The following is a 16,670-nucleotide window of genomic DNA, read 5'->3' as shown; positions in this document are numbered from 1 at the left end:
GGAACTGCACAGTTGATTTCACCCTCTTGTGAGGTGTTATTGTCGAGTTTATTATTAGATATATGTCTGGGCCTTGCATGGTGTGTCAGAGACTGCACGTATTAAACAGATGTTTTTCAGAATGATTCATATTGGATATAATTTCCCTCTCTTCTCAAGGGGAGTGCTCAGATGGGGCTGAATGTTAATTTCTGGAAGCATCCCAAGAGTGTGCTTGTGTGATAGGAAAATAAGGTGCTTGTTCAGATACTAAAATAAAACAATTTTCCTGTAAGTCGGTAACACTGTTAATCAGAAGAATATTTTTTGTGTTATAGTGTCGGTAAATAAAGTGAACAAGCCAAGACAATGGCATTTGAATGCTGTTCAAGATGTGAAAATATTTATGTTAATTTGAGAATGCTTTCATGCAGGCAACTTTGGGCCATTTCAGTAAACCCATGTCATTTCCTGTTTCTTTCAAATGGAAGAATAAGGAATGGATGAATCCTTTGACTGAAAAATAAATGTAATTAAATGCGTAGGACTTGATAGCACCAGTCATTTCAGACATGTCCCTAATATAATGGCTCATTTGTTGTTGAATAAAAATCTGTAATCATGAGCTGCTTCAGCACTGACAGGTCAGCTGGGATTTCCAGGTCCTCACCCGCAGTGTTAAATGTCTCCTGTTTAACTGACATTCTGGGGACGTTTTAATGACCGAGGTCATTAGTAATGAAGCTGAAGTACACGGGCTCATTTGTTCGTTTTGGAAATGTGTGCGTGTGATGACCTCTTCAGCCCACCCTGGGGATACCTGTGTGGAACACTTCAGTGTTTTAACCGTTAAAACGGAGAATAACCTGAGGTTCATATCCCAGTAAACATCCACCTCTATCCCACGCACTATGGATCAGGCTTCTGCTTTATATGGACTCTCTTATTGCTCCAGTCTTCTGAGGCTGTTTTATTTATCCAGCTCTGCTTGTGCTGATGTCTGAACTCGGCGCTGCGCGGCTATGTTTGTGTTCCTGGGGGGGCTGTGATGGTGGGCTGGCAGCTGGCGTCCGTGGGACGGGGGACGGGGGGGGGTCAGGATGGGGGGTTTGGGAAGGGGGGGGAGTCGGGAAGGGGGGGTATTAAACCCTAATCTGTACAGGCTTCCTCTCTGGGACTGGCTGCTGAAACACTGTCATCAGCCGCAGAATCTGTGATGTAATTTAGGGGCAGTGTGGTGTAGGGCCCTCTGTCCCAGGATGCTCAGCGGCTCGGTCCGCACCTCAGTCTCTTTCCTCTGTCCCAGGATGCTCAGCGGCTCGGTCCGCACCTCAGTCTCTTTCCTCTGTCCCAGAGGAGTCTGAGCCCCTGCCCCTCTGCCCCCCTTTATCCAGTACGGGTCATAGGGCAGTGTGTGTGTGTGTGTGTGTCTGTCTCTGTGTGCATGTGTGTGTGTGTCTCTCTGTGTGTGCATGTGCGTGTGTGTGTGTGTGTGTGTGTGTCTCTGTGTGCGTGTGTGTGTGTCTCTGTGTGTGCATGTGTGTGTGTCTCTCTGTATGTGCATGTGTGTGTGTGTGTCTGTACTCTGTCATTTTTTATAGCTTTTAAACCGACCGTTTTTCATTATAATGGAGAAATGCGGTTCACAACTTTAGTGTGAAGATTGACCTCTCATTATCTGGATTTCTTACTTTGAACCGTACCGCTGTGTGTGATGTATTATGTATTATGCCTTTATAGTTACAGCTGGAGGTATGAGGTTAAATGTGTAAACACTGAAGTGAGCACATCAAGTTATGCATAGTTTATGTTCTCTGTTATCCAACGCTTTCAATGCAAAAGGCTTTCTTTCCCCCAACCTGGGAATTTCTGTAAGAACCAAATCAGTCCTTTGGGATTATCATGCACAAAACATTCATGTACAATGGTTTACTTAAATGACCTTAAATGATAAGGTCACCTACAGTCAGAATGGTGGAGAGGTGTAAGTTTCTTGATCAGTGATGCTCGAAATACATATCAAAATAATTAACCTACAAAACAACTGTGATCAAAACCTGATCACAGCATCATAAACTAAAAGATAAGTGGATCTAATTTTAATCACGTCGGGACTATGATAAATGTAGCCAGCAGCTGGTAAGTGCGGCTTTAGCAGAATTAAGTGATTTTAGAAGAATGCGTAATTACCATGCACTGGGTCTGAACACAGATCAGAAGCTCACGGTTTTCACTGGCCTGCTGGACAGCGCTGTGTCTGAAGGGAAGTGTGGCTGCTGCTGCTTGTCATTTCCTGGGGCCGTGATTCAGGCGTGTGTAAATTATCCTGGCGGTTTTAATAAGAGCTCAGCTCTGACTGCACACCCACACAGTTGCTCCTGCTCTGGAGAGGCTCGCTCTCTTCAGCTTTATTCAGTTTCACAATAACTGCCTCCGCTCCGCGACCGTACAGAAGAGTGTCCTTGTGCTGGCGGTAAAATATGGGCCGGCCGGATCTTCTAACAGGAAGTGCGCAGGTGTCTGGGCGGCTCGTGCCATATGCGCGGTTACTCCAGAGACTTGTTCAGAAAATACGCGCATGTGGCTCATCAAAGTGGCCTTCATCATTTGGCTCTTCATCGTTTGGCTGTACCTGCTCAGAGTGAGCCTCAGCGCACGCACGGTGTTCCGTGGGCTTTGTGATACTTCCCACAATCCTCCTGGATTGGGCTGTCCTTGTATGGCCTTCAAGAGTCGGAATTCAGTGCCAGGCTGTTTTTGGAACGGAGTGTGGAACGTAGACCGTAAACTGCACCGAACAGCCAATCACAGTGTTCTCTTCTCAGTGACTTTTTTACCTTAGTGGTCACAGTGCAGAGCAACGGCAGTCCTGCCTAACTTTTTAAATGAAGTGAGGGGCTTCAGTGTGGGGGACAGGGGGGAATGGGTACCCCTTTTTTTAATGAGTGTCTGCGGGAGGAGAGGAACCCCTCAGACCTTATTAGACTGAGCCTAGGGGGTGGGGGTGGGGTGGGGTGGGGGTGCCTGTGACCAGGGCCCCCATGCCTTTAAAGATCAGCGCTGCTCCCCATCACCCAAAACACAGTCTGCGTTTTCCCCCAAATGCCGTACAGATCTCGTCATCAAGCCAATACTGGCCTTTAAGGCTGTGTGTGGGGGGGGATTAGTTCAGATATCCTTCTGATAACCAAGAGCAAGGTAGAGGAAAAGAACTGGGTGTCTGAAACGCTTAGACTTTCAGAGAGACTCCAGATGTCTCTCTCTCTTTCTCTTGCTGTCATTCTCTCATTCTCGCCCCCCCTCAGGCTTCGGGGAGATAAATGAGACACAGAGTTTGGTGGGATCCTGATACGTGTCGAGCGTTTATTTGCGCTCTGTGTGCAGTTTGTTTTGTTCCACCTCTCTCAGAAGAAACTAATGCGACCACTGCTCTTCTTCATCTTCTTCTCCTCTTCCTCTTCTCAGGACTGTCAGAAATCATCCACCTCACGAGCTGCATTTCCTGAGCGCTTGTAGAGTTCTCACATGCCCACGGTTGTTTTCACCAAGACGTGAAAACGCACAGATTCATGTACTAATTAAGATGCTATTTTAATACAACTATTTTCATTTCAAATTGGATTTTTTTTATACACTTATCAGTTTTATTAGCATTATGCAGAAATCAGTATAAGGGAACACATCTGTCATGTGTGCAGTCAATATGGGTATGTTGGCGGAGATCGCTGGGAATTTTTCTCTAAAAGATCTTGGGCGCCATCTAGTGGCTTCCCTTTCTCATTACAGGTGCTGTCTCTGTGTTTCCTGCCGTGTGGCTCTGGGTAGTATTCATGATTTTAATACACTTTCCACTGTTACAGTGGCTGCAATCACAACTACACAAACAACAATTTCAACCGCCGACAACAGCATTTAATTATTTAATGTATTTCCTGTTATAAATGAAATGATGCAGCGAATGATTTTAAGAAGTTACAGCCGTACTGATCTTTTTCACTTAAACACTCCTCATTTTTTATTTTCGAAATGTCATTGTATCATATAACGGTAGCCTATTGTACATTTTCAAATTTCCCAGTTAAATTTAAATCTGTGTTTTGGCCTCCCCCATGTCAGTGCCCTGTAATTAGCTGTCATCAGCGGGGCATTGCCGTGCACGTGGAACTTCCTTTGCCATCATCACTTTTAGTGCAAATGCATCGATTAGCCTGACAGCGCTATTGGCTGCATATACTGAGGCGATCACACGGATCTTCATCTCTGGTAGGTAGGATGCAGCTGTTTAAAAAAATTAAAAAAATAAAAATATTTGGATTTTGGTTTTATTTGATTTCGCCGTCCAGTTCGGTATACTGAGTGCCTGAGCTGAAGTATTGGCGGTCTTCCTCCTGGCGGCTATCGGAACGCTTTCATTGGAGATGAATCCTGTCTCTGTGTGGCTTCACTTCACGGTGAGGTTTCCGCGGGCTTCGGCGGCAGTGAATGAAATACTAATACGCGCGATGAATGCTGCCGTTTTAATGAGAGTTCCGCGCGGGTTTGAGCTGCGCGCCCAGCCGGACCGCGGGTCGTGGCGAGAAACTGCCGTTAATCACAGCACCATCTCGCACGCGCCGTTAATCACAGCACCATCTCGCACGCGCTTTGCCACCGTCCGAAAAGTTTGACACATCCGTCACGCGAGGGCATGTCCTCGGTCAAACGTGCGTTCAGAGAAGATCTGTCCAAGGCCACAGGGTGGCGCTGTTTCACAGAGTGTCGCATCGACACGAGCTTGTATCCTCTCCGAGCAACATTCCCATGCGCAACCTGTCACGCACCGAAGAAGCCCCGCGACTCCATGCGAAATTTAGTATCTGCCGCAAATAAAGGAGAAATGAGAGAGAATGTCTTCTAAGGCCAGACTATCTGAGATCCTGGTCACACAGCAGCCTCTTTAGATCATCCATTAACGGTCCGTGGTTTAGTAATACTGTGAGATTAGGGCTGAGAGCAGCAAAATGAGTTTGATCTGCTTTGTGATGTCGATCACGATCTCAAATAATCCACAGAGGACCATGTTCAGCCGCATTCTATAGGACACAAAATTGCTGTTAGAGCGTTCATGAATTTAACCGTTGATTGGCTATTATTTGTGTCTTAGATTTCACCATATATATGCCTCAGATACTTTATTTGAAATACCTTATCTCTTTAGACCCATTATGTTCAGTTTAACCTAAAATGTTATAACACAATGATGTGAATTCAGACCATTCAGCCCAACAATGCTCGCCATTTTCCGACCACTAAAGGCTACCTGGTGCTCACCTGGCCTTGGACACCCCCAGTTTCTGCCTCCATGATCTGGCAAGCAGCGGCTACTCTGTGAAGAAATTCTTCTTAATATCTGAGCACAAAGTTTACCTTTTGCTAATTTCCATTTATGCCCCCTCATTCTACTGACAGAACTCGACCTCGTAGCTCACCTTGTTAATCCCTTTTATGAATTTAAAAGCTTCAATCACCCCTAAGTCTCCTTTCACTGAGCTGGAAGAGATTAAGTATTTTAAGTAAGTTTTTCCTCATAGGTGTTATTCTTCATACCAAGAACTAATTTAGTTTCCCTTCTGGTGTTTGATAATTCATGAACTCAATGAAATGCTAAATATAATGGCTCAGACTGATTGTCAGTGTGGTCATGTCCTAGCTCTCAGCTACAGTAAATACAGTTGCTAAGTTCCGTCTTTTTTCTAAAATACGCTGGAACTCTATTGGTCTCTGTTCAGCTGTGTTCAGCTGTCTGTCAGCTTGTGCTGTGCTGTTGGAAGTCAGATGTTGTTGCTGAAATGGCCTTTTGTGAGTCTGCAGCTGCTGTCAGTTAAGTGTGAATTCCACTCCTGATTTCACTTCACTCAACAGCTACCAGAAGCAGCTCCTTCTTCATTCAGATCTGCTCAAATTCATATCCAGCTTCTGAACAGCTGTGAGAGAAATGTACCCAGCATGCACGGCGGCCGCTCGTCAGGGCCAGGCAGTGAGTGAAGGAGGGTGTCACTCCAACACGCGTGTGTATGTGTGTCTCTGTGTGCGCTTGGGACAGCTGTTTTTTTTAAACATCCCTGTTTTTCTAACGCAGCATTGGTCTTTTGCTCTGTCCTTGCAGATCATTACCCAGAAGTACAGTCGCTTCTCCTGGGTGGCGCAATTGATCCAGACTTTTATTGCCATCAGCTTAACAGTCTCCTTTCTGGTTATGGGCTCGGCGATGAAACACACAAGTACGTCCCTACATGTTTTCTATATACGTCCCCATATGTCCTCTATTTACATCCCCATATGTCCTCTATGTCCCCATATGTCCCCTATATGTCCCCATATGTCCTCTATACACGTCCCCATATGTCCTCTATACAGTCCCCATGTGTCCCCTATATGTCCCCATATGTCCTCTATACACGTCCCCATATGTCCTCTATACACGTCCCCATATGTCCCCTATATGTCCCTTATATGTCCCCTCCACATTCCGTGTCTGTCTCTGTGTGTTCCTGTGTGTCAATTCCTGGGGAAATCCGGTATTCGCCAGGACCATAGTCACGGTGTTACCACACGGCAGGTGTGCGGTGTAGAGGGTTGCAGGTGATTGGTCGGTGTGGTTTGTTTTCAGTTACACACCAGGATCTGGGGAATGGGCTGTGAGCCAGGGGAGAGGAAATTACACCAGAGTCTTCTGCCAGTTTCCTGTTTAAGTGCAAATCTCCATGGATATGGCCCAGAAGTTGCGCTTTTCTATCAGTTCATTTGTCTCCCTGACTCATTTCTCCAGAGCACCACCATCCTGAATGGGACAAATGAAACATTTTAATTTTAAATACATCCACCCAGAGCAACAAACAGCTGGCTCTGGCATCTCTCAGGGATGGGAGGGTTCTGATTGGCTGGGATTACGGCGTCTTATCGCTCATTAGCGACACCTGCTGGTCAGCTGGGTGCCGGCACATCCGCTGCACAGAAAGCATCTTCCTGCGGCTCGTAACTGGGCGATGTGATGCCACCTCCCTTACTAACCACGATGAGACGTGGCGGCGGGCATGGCGTGCTTCATTACCACATCACGACTGTGTCCTCCTCAATCAGAGTTCACTGGCATCGGCACCGAAATGCGTGGAACTGGACATTCCAAATTAGGGGGAAAATGGGGGAAAAAATGCATTTGACCCATGGCTTGCTCTACGGCACTTCTCTGGTTTCACGTAAGCCCTGTTGCACAGATTAAACTGGCAGATCTCTCTCCAGCGCTATCCGCTAACCTGTAGCGCCTGTGTTAGCTTTTCGCTGCGTTACCTGTCTGCTCTTCTGTGCAGTCCGTACGTTGGCAGGCTGTTATATCACCAGTCTGGCTGCTGTTCTGTGCAGTCCGTACGTTGGCAGGCTGTTATATCACCAGTCTGGCTGCCCCAGGCCCGGCCCCGGAACATTAAACACAGTGTTTTATTAGGGTGTGACACCTGTCCTCCGCATAGCCCGTGCAGCCTGCTCGGCCTGCTCGTCCTGCTCAAACTGCTCAAACTGCTCAAACTGCTCAGCCCGTTCAGCCTGCTCGGCCTGCTCGGCCTGCTCGGCCTGCAGTTGGATCATTGCCATCTTCTGAACTGAAATCCTTAATCAGAAATTCAGTCCTGAGCTGCTCCTCTTCCCCTCCTGGGTCCCGCAGTATTCTGGACTCTCTTTGAAGGCTTTACTGCACTCAGGGAATGCTAAAGTGAGCCAATCACACACCACCATCTCTAGATCTCATATCTAACCCAGTACCTTCCTCTCACCTAACCACACTATCACTCATCTAACCAGTACCTTCCCACCACTACCTAGCCACACTATCTCACTCATCTAACCCAGTACCTTCCCACTCATCTAACCCTAGCCCAGCACTATCTCACTCATCTAACCCAGTACCTTCCCACTCGTCTAACCCTAACCCAGCACTATCTAACCCAGCACCTTCCCACTCATCTAACCCTAACCCAGCACCCTCCCACTCATCTAACCCAGCACCTTCCCACTGATCTAACCCTAACCCAGCACTATCTCACTCATCTAACCCAGCACCTTCCCACTCATCTAACCCTAACCCAGCACTATCTCCCTCATCTAACCCAGTACCTTCCCACTCATCTAACCCTAACCCAGCACTATCTCACTCATCTAACCCAGCACCTTCCCACTCATCTAAATCTAACCCAGCACCCTCCCACTCATCTAACCCAGCACCTTCCCACTCATCTAACCCTAACCCAGCACTATCTCACCTATCTAACCCAGCACCTTCCCACTCATCTAACCCTAACCCAGCACTGTCTCACTCATCTAACCCAGTACCTTCCCACGCATCTAACCCTAACCCAACACCCTCCCACTCATCTAACCCAGCACTTTCCCACTCAGTGCTGTTGGGCAGCTCTGGCTCTGCTGCTCACATTACTCAGGTGATTACGTTTCTCCCGCACTGTAAGTCACCTGGAAGAATGTGTCAGCTAATTTAATGTAATGTTATTATATAACGGTTAATGTACTCCCCCAAAGCCATTAATAACTCTTAATAATATTTAGATGTTAATGTTCTGCATTAACAGCTCTGACTTTCCAGAGAGAGATGTGTGCTGAAAATGGATGTGTGTGAGGGAAAGTGTGTGTGAGAGAAGGTGTGTGTGAAAGAAAGGGTGTGTGAGAGAAGGTGTGTGTGAGAGAAGGTGTGTGTGAGAGAAAGTGTGTATGAGGGAAGGTGTATGTGAGAGAAGGTGTGTGTGAGGGAAAGTGTATGTGAGAGAAGGTGTGTGTGAGAGAAGGTGTGTGTGAGAGAAAGTGTGTGTGAGAGAAGGTGTGTGTGAGAGAAGTGTTGAGAGAAGTGTGTGTGAGAGAAGTGTATGTGAGAGAAAGTGTGTGTGAGAGAAAGTATATGTGAGAGAAAGTGTGTGTGAGAGAAAGTGTATGTGAGAGAAGGTGTGTGTGAGAGAAGGTGTGTGTGAGAGAAAGTGTGTGTGAGAGAAGGTGTGTGTGAGAGAAAGTGTGTGTGAGAGAAAGTGTGTGTGAGAGAAAGTGTATGTGAGAGAAAGTGTGTGTGAGAGAAAGTGTGTGTGAGAGAAAGTGTGTGTGAGAGAAGGTGTGTGTGAGAGAAAGTGTGTGTGAGAGAAAGTGTGTGTCGAGAAGGTGTGTGTGAGAGAAAGTGTGTGAGAGAAGGTGTGTAAATGTGTTTGAATGGCTCCTGCCTGCAGGTGTGTTTGAAAAAGGGTCTGCAACTAAACTGATCATTTGCTAAAAACTATCAAAAAAAAAGTGGCAAAAAAATTATTCTGTGATGTAAAATTACGGTTCATTGGGTTTTTTCTACATGATGACAGCAGCAGAAGTCCAGCAGGACCTGAGTGAAAATCTGAACCGGGCAGAAGAGCAGCCTTTGTGTGTTCATCATGGCGGAGTGTGTGTGTGTCGTGACGCTTCGCGGTGGTAAACGATGCGTTTGTGTGTTCATCATGCGATGTGTGTCGTGACCCGTGGTAAAGTGCGTTGTGTGTTCATCTGCGAGTGTGGTGTTCGACGCTTCGCGGTGGTAAACGATGCGTTTGTGTGTTCATCATGGCGGAGTGTGTGTGTGTCGTGACGCTTCGCGGTGGTAAACGATGCGTTTGTGTGTTCATCATGGCGGAGTGTGTGTGTGTCGTGACGCTTCGCGGTGGTAAACGATGTGTTCGCGTCTCCTTTCAGTCGACGGGTTGGTGACGGCACACTGGGATCTGGAGCCAGAGGGTGTGTCAGGAAGCTGGGAGAAGAGTCTACCTCATTTCCTGCAGGGCTGCAACACCCAGAGGTGTGACTTCCTCTCGCTGGTCATTTACCCACGCTCATGAAAGTGAGGCTTCATAAACCACCAGTGAGACGGCAGAGTGAGGCTTCATAAACCCTGTAGTGGGTGGAGCAACACTGGCCTGTCAACAAAACAATGTTTGGGTAAATGGCTATAGACAGTTTATGTGAGGTCTGACCAGTTTTGGTTTAATGAAACCTGGCTGTCTACATTACATTACAGGCATTTAGCAGACGCTCTTATCCATAGCAACTTATGCTTTTTACATTTATTCATATCCATTTATACAGCTGGATATATACTGAAGCAATGCAGGTTAAGTACCTTGCTCAAGGGTATAGCAGCAATGTCCCACCAAGGAATCGAACCTGCGACCTTTAGGTTACAAGACCATTTCCATGTCTGTTTGTTAGGATGTACCATTTCACAGCATTATGAAGAAAAAGCTGAAAAAGTACGATTTTACTAGTTTGTATTATTTAGCACTTTTAGTAGAAAATGCTCCAATTTGTTCTTATATTTTCAAAACATTTCATTTCTTGAGGCACTTTAAATGAAATATGAATGAGCTTTAAATTAAAGATGGCGTTGAATAATAAATAATTCTCTTTTCCCGTTTCTAGATTAGCCCGTGGATTTATGTCTGTTCTGGCATTTGGGCTCATTTTCCTGGTCGCAGTCTGTGATCCGAAGGCAGGTACTTTATCTGTCTTTATGTGAATGTCAGGCTGTTGACGGATGAAATGTATAGAAGTGGGATGTCACTCACACTCACTCATACTCACATTCTCACTCACACACTCACACACGCATTCATGCATGCACACACACACACGCATTCATGCATGCACACACACACATGCACACACACATACTCACATTCTCACTCACACACACATTCATGCATACACACACATGTGCACACACACACATGCACACTCACACACTCACATTCTCACTCACACACGCATTTGTGCATGCACACATGCGCACACACACACACATACACACTCACATTCTCACTCACACGCTCACGCATTTAATTAACATGTTTCCTCGAACATTCTCAAGCGTTCCACAGAATTATTTCTTAATTTGACCAGCATCTAATGAGTAGTATTTGATACCCAAGTAAGGCCCAAGTGAGACACAGGTAAGATTCAGATGCGACTCAGGCAAGACACAGGTGATACACAGGTAAGACTCAGGTGAGATGCAGTCCGGGGGAATGCAAGCACATCCGAAATATTCCAACAGGTGCAGGATTAAAAAAATAGTAAGGAGAGAGTATATCTGCACATAGTTTTTTCTGCTCCCAATGTGATTTAATAGTACAACGTTTCAACCTCAAAGGTCTTCGTCAGGTACATCCATTGTACTATTAAATCACTTTGGGAGCAGAAAAAAACTGTGCAGATATACTCTCTCTTCTTAAGACTCAGGTGAGACTCAGATGAGACACAGGTGAGACTCAGGTGAGACACAGGTAAGACTCAGGTGAGACACAGGTGAGACACAGGTGAGACTCGGTGAGCCCCGGGTGAGACACAGGTGAGACTCAGATGAGACACAGGTGAGACTCAGGTGAGACACAGGTAAGACTCAGGTGAGACACAGGTAAGACTCAGGTGAGACACAGGTGAGACTCGGGTGTAAGGTGGAGCTGTTGCTGTGAAGTGGGCCTGATACAGCAGACAGGGGGTTTTTGGAGCCACTGAACTTAAAATCTAAAACTTGCTTGTCTCTCTTCTCTTGTCTGCACTATTTTTCTGGCCTGCAGGGCTTTGTAGTGATGCTAGACAAAGTGGTGTCTTTCTCCTTAAACACGGAAGTAGGCCTGTTCATCTTCATAATGCTCCAGACGTCCAGGTCTGAGTCTTTCAAGTGAGTGCTGTTTAAAAATTTAAAAATAATACCTCTACCCCCCCCCCCACTCAGTCCTATTCTCTATCCTCCTTGTGGAGGGATAAATATTGGTGTTGTTTGAGTTGTTAAGTTCAATTATTATTATTACTATTGTTTTTAATAATGATTATTGTTGTTATTACAGACACCTCTCGGTGCCTTTGCCTGTGAGTGAGAGAATGTTCTGGATGCACAGGATTCTGCCCGTCTACTTCCTGTTTGCCGTGGGGTACGACGTTTTCAGCACCCTGACCGAGGTGGCGGAGAGCTGGATCCAAACGCAGTCCCCGATTACCAACACCTCCCTGCACTGAGCCCCAAAACCCCAAACCCCTAAAATCCAACACCTCCCTGCGCTGAGCCCCAAAACCCCAAACCCCAACACCCCACTGCCCTGAGCCCCAAAACCTCAAAACCCAACACCCCACTGCCCTGAGCCCCAAAACCCCAAAACCCAACACCCCACTGCCCTGAGCCCCAAACCCCCATACTCCCAAACCCAACACCCCAAACCCCCAACACCCCACTGCCCTGAGCCCCAAACCCCCAAACCCCCATACCCAACACCCCACTGCCCTGAGCCCCAAACCCCCAATTACCCCCATACCCAACACCTCCCTGCCCTGAGCCCCAAACCCAAACCCCAAACCCAGACGGGCCCGCGCTGTGTGGCTGGTCACGTCCCTCATCCCGTACCCCGTTTCTGCACAGCTGGAACATTCCACATTAACCCCTTCCTGTCTGACGGTGAAGACTGATGCATGACCGTAAAGCTGACGAGCCGTGTGACTGTACTTTCCCACAATGCACTTGTTCAGGCTGGGGTTCTGGGAAAAACCCCACAAAACATCACAGATAAAACTTTTTCATATAAAAAAGCAATAAATAAAAAATAAATTAAAAAAATTAATTCATTTTAACCATTTCTACTCCCCACTTAGCGTAAGGGCTAGAATGAATCAGCAGGATGTGGAGCCCAAGCCCTCAGACTGTACAGTATTCCTGATGAACATGCTTGCAATTCATTTGAATGAGTGCCAAGTGTTTGATTAAATAATCGTCAAACTCATAAAAACAAACAAATGTACCATGGGCAGAATCATTGAATTTATGTCTTCCCTGAACTTGTGGTATTATAAGGAATAAAGTATTCAATGTGTTTCCACTTGTTTGTCATCAGTATTTTGTGTTCAACAGTGCAAGTGAGGGTTAGTGTTAGAAATGTGGTTTTGGGTCAGGGTTATGGGTAGGAATATGGTGTTGGGGTTGAGACAGAATTAGGGTTGGGAGCTTGTGTAAGGGTGGTGACAGCCAGTGTTACACTTTCATTTTGAACCATCCAAATTTTCATTTTTGGGACATGCGACTATATATAATTTTTTGGTGAAATACCTTTATAATAATAAATGATAAGGCATTAAGATTAGCCTTTATTGGAACTAAGGGGCCTAGCACAAACCATGAAAAACAGTCCCAGACCAAGGGGTGTCCAGATACCTTTGATCATATGGTGTACTTTTATGTCACAGTGATTATGCTTTATGACACAAATATGCTGTTTTTGTGTTGATTGTGTTTAATTGTTGTGTTTGTCGTGTTGCTCCTGACAGTTGTGGCCTGTTTGTATAACACGAGGCCGGGTGTCTGTACAGTGTTGACTTCTGGCAGTTTGCTGCTTACCAGATGGGCCTTGCGGCAGGAGCGATTCCAGGATTTTTTTAATGAGGGGGACCAAGAACCATTCGGGGGGGGGCATCAGAGAATTCTATCAGAAATAAATACAGCGTTGAAAATTGGCTTAGAAAACATTGGGCATGATTTTCAGGCTCCTTGTGAAGTGCCTGTGCCCTAATACAGGTGGTATTACATGAATCAGGCAGCGATTGACAGCGCTCTGATCCAATGGCGTTGGGCATTGTCAAATTGAGAGTACTCTAGCCCAGTGGCATTGGGGGGGCACCAGGGGGGGCAATCATATTTCAGGGGGGAGCGGTGCCCCCCCGTGCCACCCCTTTAGACACGCCCCTGCCTTGAGGTTTATGTTCTTGTCTTAGGCAGAGATGATCATGCAGTTGTGGAGCAGGTCCCTGTTCTGTAGGGTCCTGGCCAGGTTCTGTTCGATATATCTGGTTGCTAATTGGCTGAATGGTGACTAGGTGGTGATGAGTGGAATAATTTTTCTTGCGTCCTGTTGTCTTGTAGCCAAGAAGCTCTTTAGGAACTGCTAGAGGGAAAGATCTAGAATTGCCACTTTGGTTTTAATGCATTGACGAGGGTTTTGGTGGCCTTCAGAATCTGTCTTCTGCGTGCACATTCTGTTGAACCAGAGCAATTAGTCTCCACACAAATCACACATTCAGGGGCCTGGTAAAATCCTGTTTCTGTGTAAAGTTGCATGTGTGTCTGTGTCTTTAAAGAGATCCTTTGTGTCTAATGCGTGTGTTTGGGGAAATCAGGGTCCGTTGTATGGGTCACGCCCTGACTCCGGCGAGGGTAAACATTGCCATCAAAGAGGCGCAGGAAGTTGATTTTTTTTTTTTTTTTTTTTTTTCCCCAAAAATCAGTGTTGGTATTTACTTACTGTGGGCAGTGAGTGCAGAGATTTTTACAGAGATAAGAGTCTACTTATCGTGGAAAAGTATAGACATACACAAACTAACAAAAACAACAAATTTCAAGCTGCGACTAATTTCAAGAACACTTAACTTCTTCATAGCTTACAAATCAGTTGCTGTATGATACCAAGATCCCAGCTCAGGCTGACTTGGGGCTGAGATCAGAACAACTATGTCCAGGTAGCTCCTCCCCCCAGCCAATCCAACACATCAATTTATCAATTATCTCCTTACTCTTATATTTCCAAATCCCCATTAAATCATAATGCGTAATAGCATTCATAATGACCAAACAATGTAAACGTTACAATATCACAATTCTCAATTTCCTACTATAATGAAAGAAATGCAAAAATCGCAACTGCAATGCTTCCTCCCAAAAGGAAAAAAACTGCGCATGCGCCAGAATTACAGTCAGGCACAATATAGCCAGACCTATTCCCATAGTTCAGGTTGGGTCCTACGTTACGTGCAGGAAGCGGGAAGTGCTGGCGCCGCGACAAACAAACAGTAGCAGCAGCAGCAGCTCAGAAGTACAATCAAAAGATTCAGCCAGAAAACGCTAAGTAAAAATAAACTTGGTTTGTGGATGTAAAGTGATAGATGTCCGTGTATGTTATTTCCATTGGCGTAGGAACCAAGCCAGGCAGTTTTCACCATAGACATATATACATGTCTATGGTTTTCACGGTCGGGAAAACTTTTATGACAATGTCAGGTAAAGTCAGTTACTCACAGCGGTTGGAAAGAACGGTAACGTTAATCTTATATTTGTAACGTTACCTATCAATATGCCAGCTAACGTCAATGTTAGCTCGCTAGTTGTCAATGAATGAACTATGATATCTGATAGTATGATACGTAGCTAGCTAGTTAATAGCTGTCGGTACACTGTCTGAATGTGATGTTCACAGAACTTAGAAAACTACCTGGCGATAGCTGCACTCGGTTGCTAAGCAGGGAATTAACGTGACTCCCCATGTTGCAGTGTCGGTGTTTTAGCCAATGTTTTGTGTTACGTTATGGACACATTGAAGTTGTGGAGTTGTGAAAAACTGAGTTTGAATATCTTTAGCCTGGGTGTATGTAAACTTTTGGCCTCAACTGTATCTATGACCATACACAATGTATAATGAATGAATATTTTTTCAGGGAAAACATTTTTTTTTTAATTTTTTTGAACTTGTTTTGAATTTGTTTTATTGTATTTACCTTGTTTTCCATAGCATGTGTACTTATGACCATTGAAAATGTATAATAAACGCATATTTTTTAGGGAAAACATTGCTGTTTATTAAATGACCTCAAACATATTATTTTGCACTTGTATTATTGTATTCATCATATTTACCATGTTTTCCATCAATTTTAAATGGGCTTTCTGATGTTTTCAAAGGTACCAAAGGCTTCAATTAGGGTTATGGGCTCAAACTAGGGTTCAGCTAGGGTTAGGGTTAGGAATACCGTAAGTCTGAGGGTTGAGGCAAGTTTACGGTTGTGTTCAGCAGCTTGAAGTAAGGTTAGAACATGGGTTTGTTAATGATTTTGATTGAACCAAAAAAATTCTCTAGTAGCATGTGTACTTATGACCATTGAAAATGTATAATAAACACATATTTATTAGAGAAAACATTTTTGTTTTGTAAATGACCTCAAACATATTATTTTGAATTTGTATTATTGTATTCGTGATATTTACCTTGTTTTCCATCTATTTTAAATGGGTTTTCTGATGTTTTCAAAGGTACCAATGGCTTCAATTAGGGTTATGGGCTCAAACTAGGGTTCAGCTAGGGTTAGGGTTAGGAAAACCGTAAGTCTGAGGGTTGAGGCAAGTTTACGGTTGTGTTCAGCAGCTTGAAGAAAGGTTAGAACATGGGTTTGTTAATGATTTTGAATAAACCAAAAAAATTCTCTAGTAGCATGTGTACTTATGAACATAGAAAATGTGTAATAAATGCATATTTTTTTAGGGAAAACGTTTATTTAATGACCTCAAACATATTATTTTTCACTTGCATTATTGTATTCATGATATTGAACATGTTTTCCATCTATGTTAAATGGGTTTTCTGATGTTTTCCAAGGTACCAAAGGCTTCAATTAGGGTTTAGGGTTCAAACTAGGGTTCAGCTAAGGTTAGGGTTAGGAAAACGGTAAGTCTGAGGGTTGAGGCAAGTTTACATGTGTTCAGCAGCTTGAAGAAAGGTTAGAAATGGTTTGTACTGCTTTTGATATGACCAACTTTCTATCATCAATAGCGCATAGAAAATTGTATAATGCATTTTTTAGGAAACAGTTGTTCATTATAGGGGTTAAGCTATGTC

The 16,670-nt window shown here is 44.8% G+C and overlaps 1 protein-coding gene across 4 annotated transcripts in view; it reads left to right on the top strand.

The window, feature by feature from the left end:
- si:ch211-51h4.2 (uncharacterized) overlaps positions 1–12,893 on the top strand; it is a 122,457-nt gene extending 109,564 nt beyond the window's left edge. For 3 of the 4 annotated variants that reach the window (XM_064329980.1, XM_064329979.1, XM_064329978.1), the window contains 5 exons: positions 6,125–6,239; positions 9,724–9,826; positions 10,447–10,520; positions 11,604–11,707; positions 11,874–12,893. In XM_064329980.1, coding sequence (XP_064186050.1) covers positions 6,125–6,239; positions 9,724–9,826; positions 10,447–10,520; positions 11,604–11,698 — 387 coding nt within the window. In that variant the 3' untranslated portion in view covers positions 11,699–11,707; positions 11,874–12,893. Of the gene's footprint in view, positions 1–6,124; positions 6,240–9,723; positions 9,827–10,446; positions 10,521–11,603; positions 11,708–11,873 lie in introns of those variants that run through there. The other variant, XR_010329346.1, reaches the window with a different exon arrangement.
- The last annotated feature ends 3,777 nt before the right edge of the window (positions 12,894–16,670 follow it).

The sequence above is a fragment of the Anguilla rostrata genome, chromosome 4 (genome assembly GCF_018555375.3).
Source record: "Anguilla rostrata isolate EN2019 chromosome 4, ASM1855537v3, whole genome shotgun sequence".
Lineage (NCBI taxonomy): Eukaryota > Metazoa > Chordata > Actinopteri > Anguilliformes > Anguillidae > Anguilla > Anguilla rostrata.
Note: the sequence above shows the minus strand (reverse complement) of the source record. Positions and strands in the feature narration are given on the sequence as shown.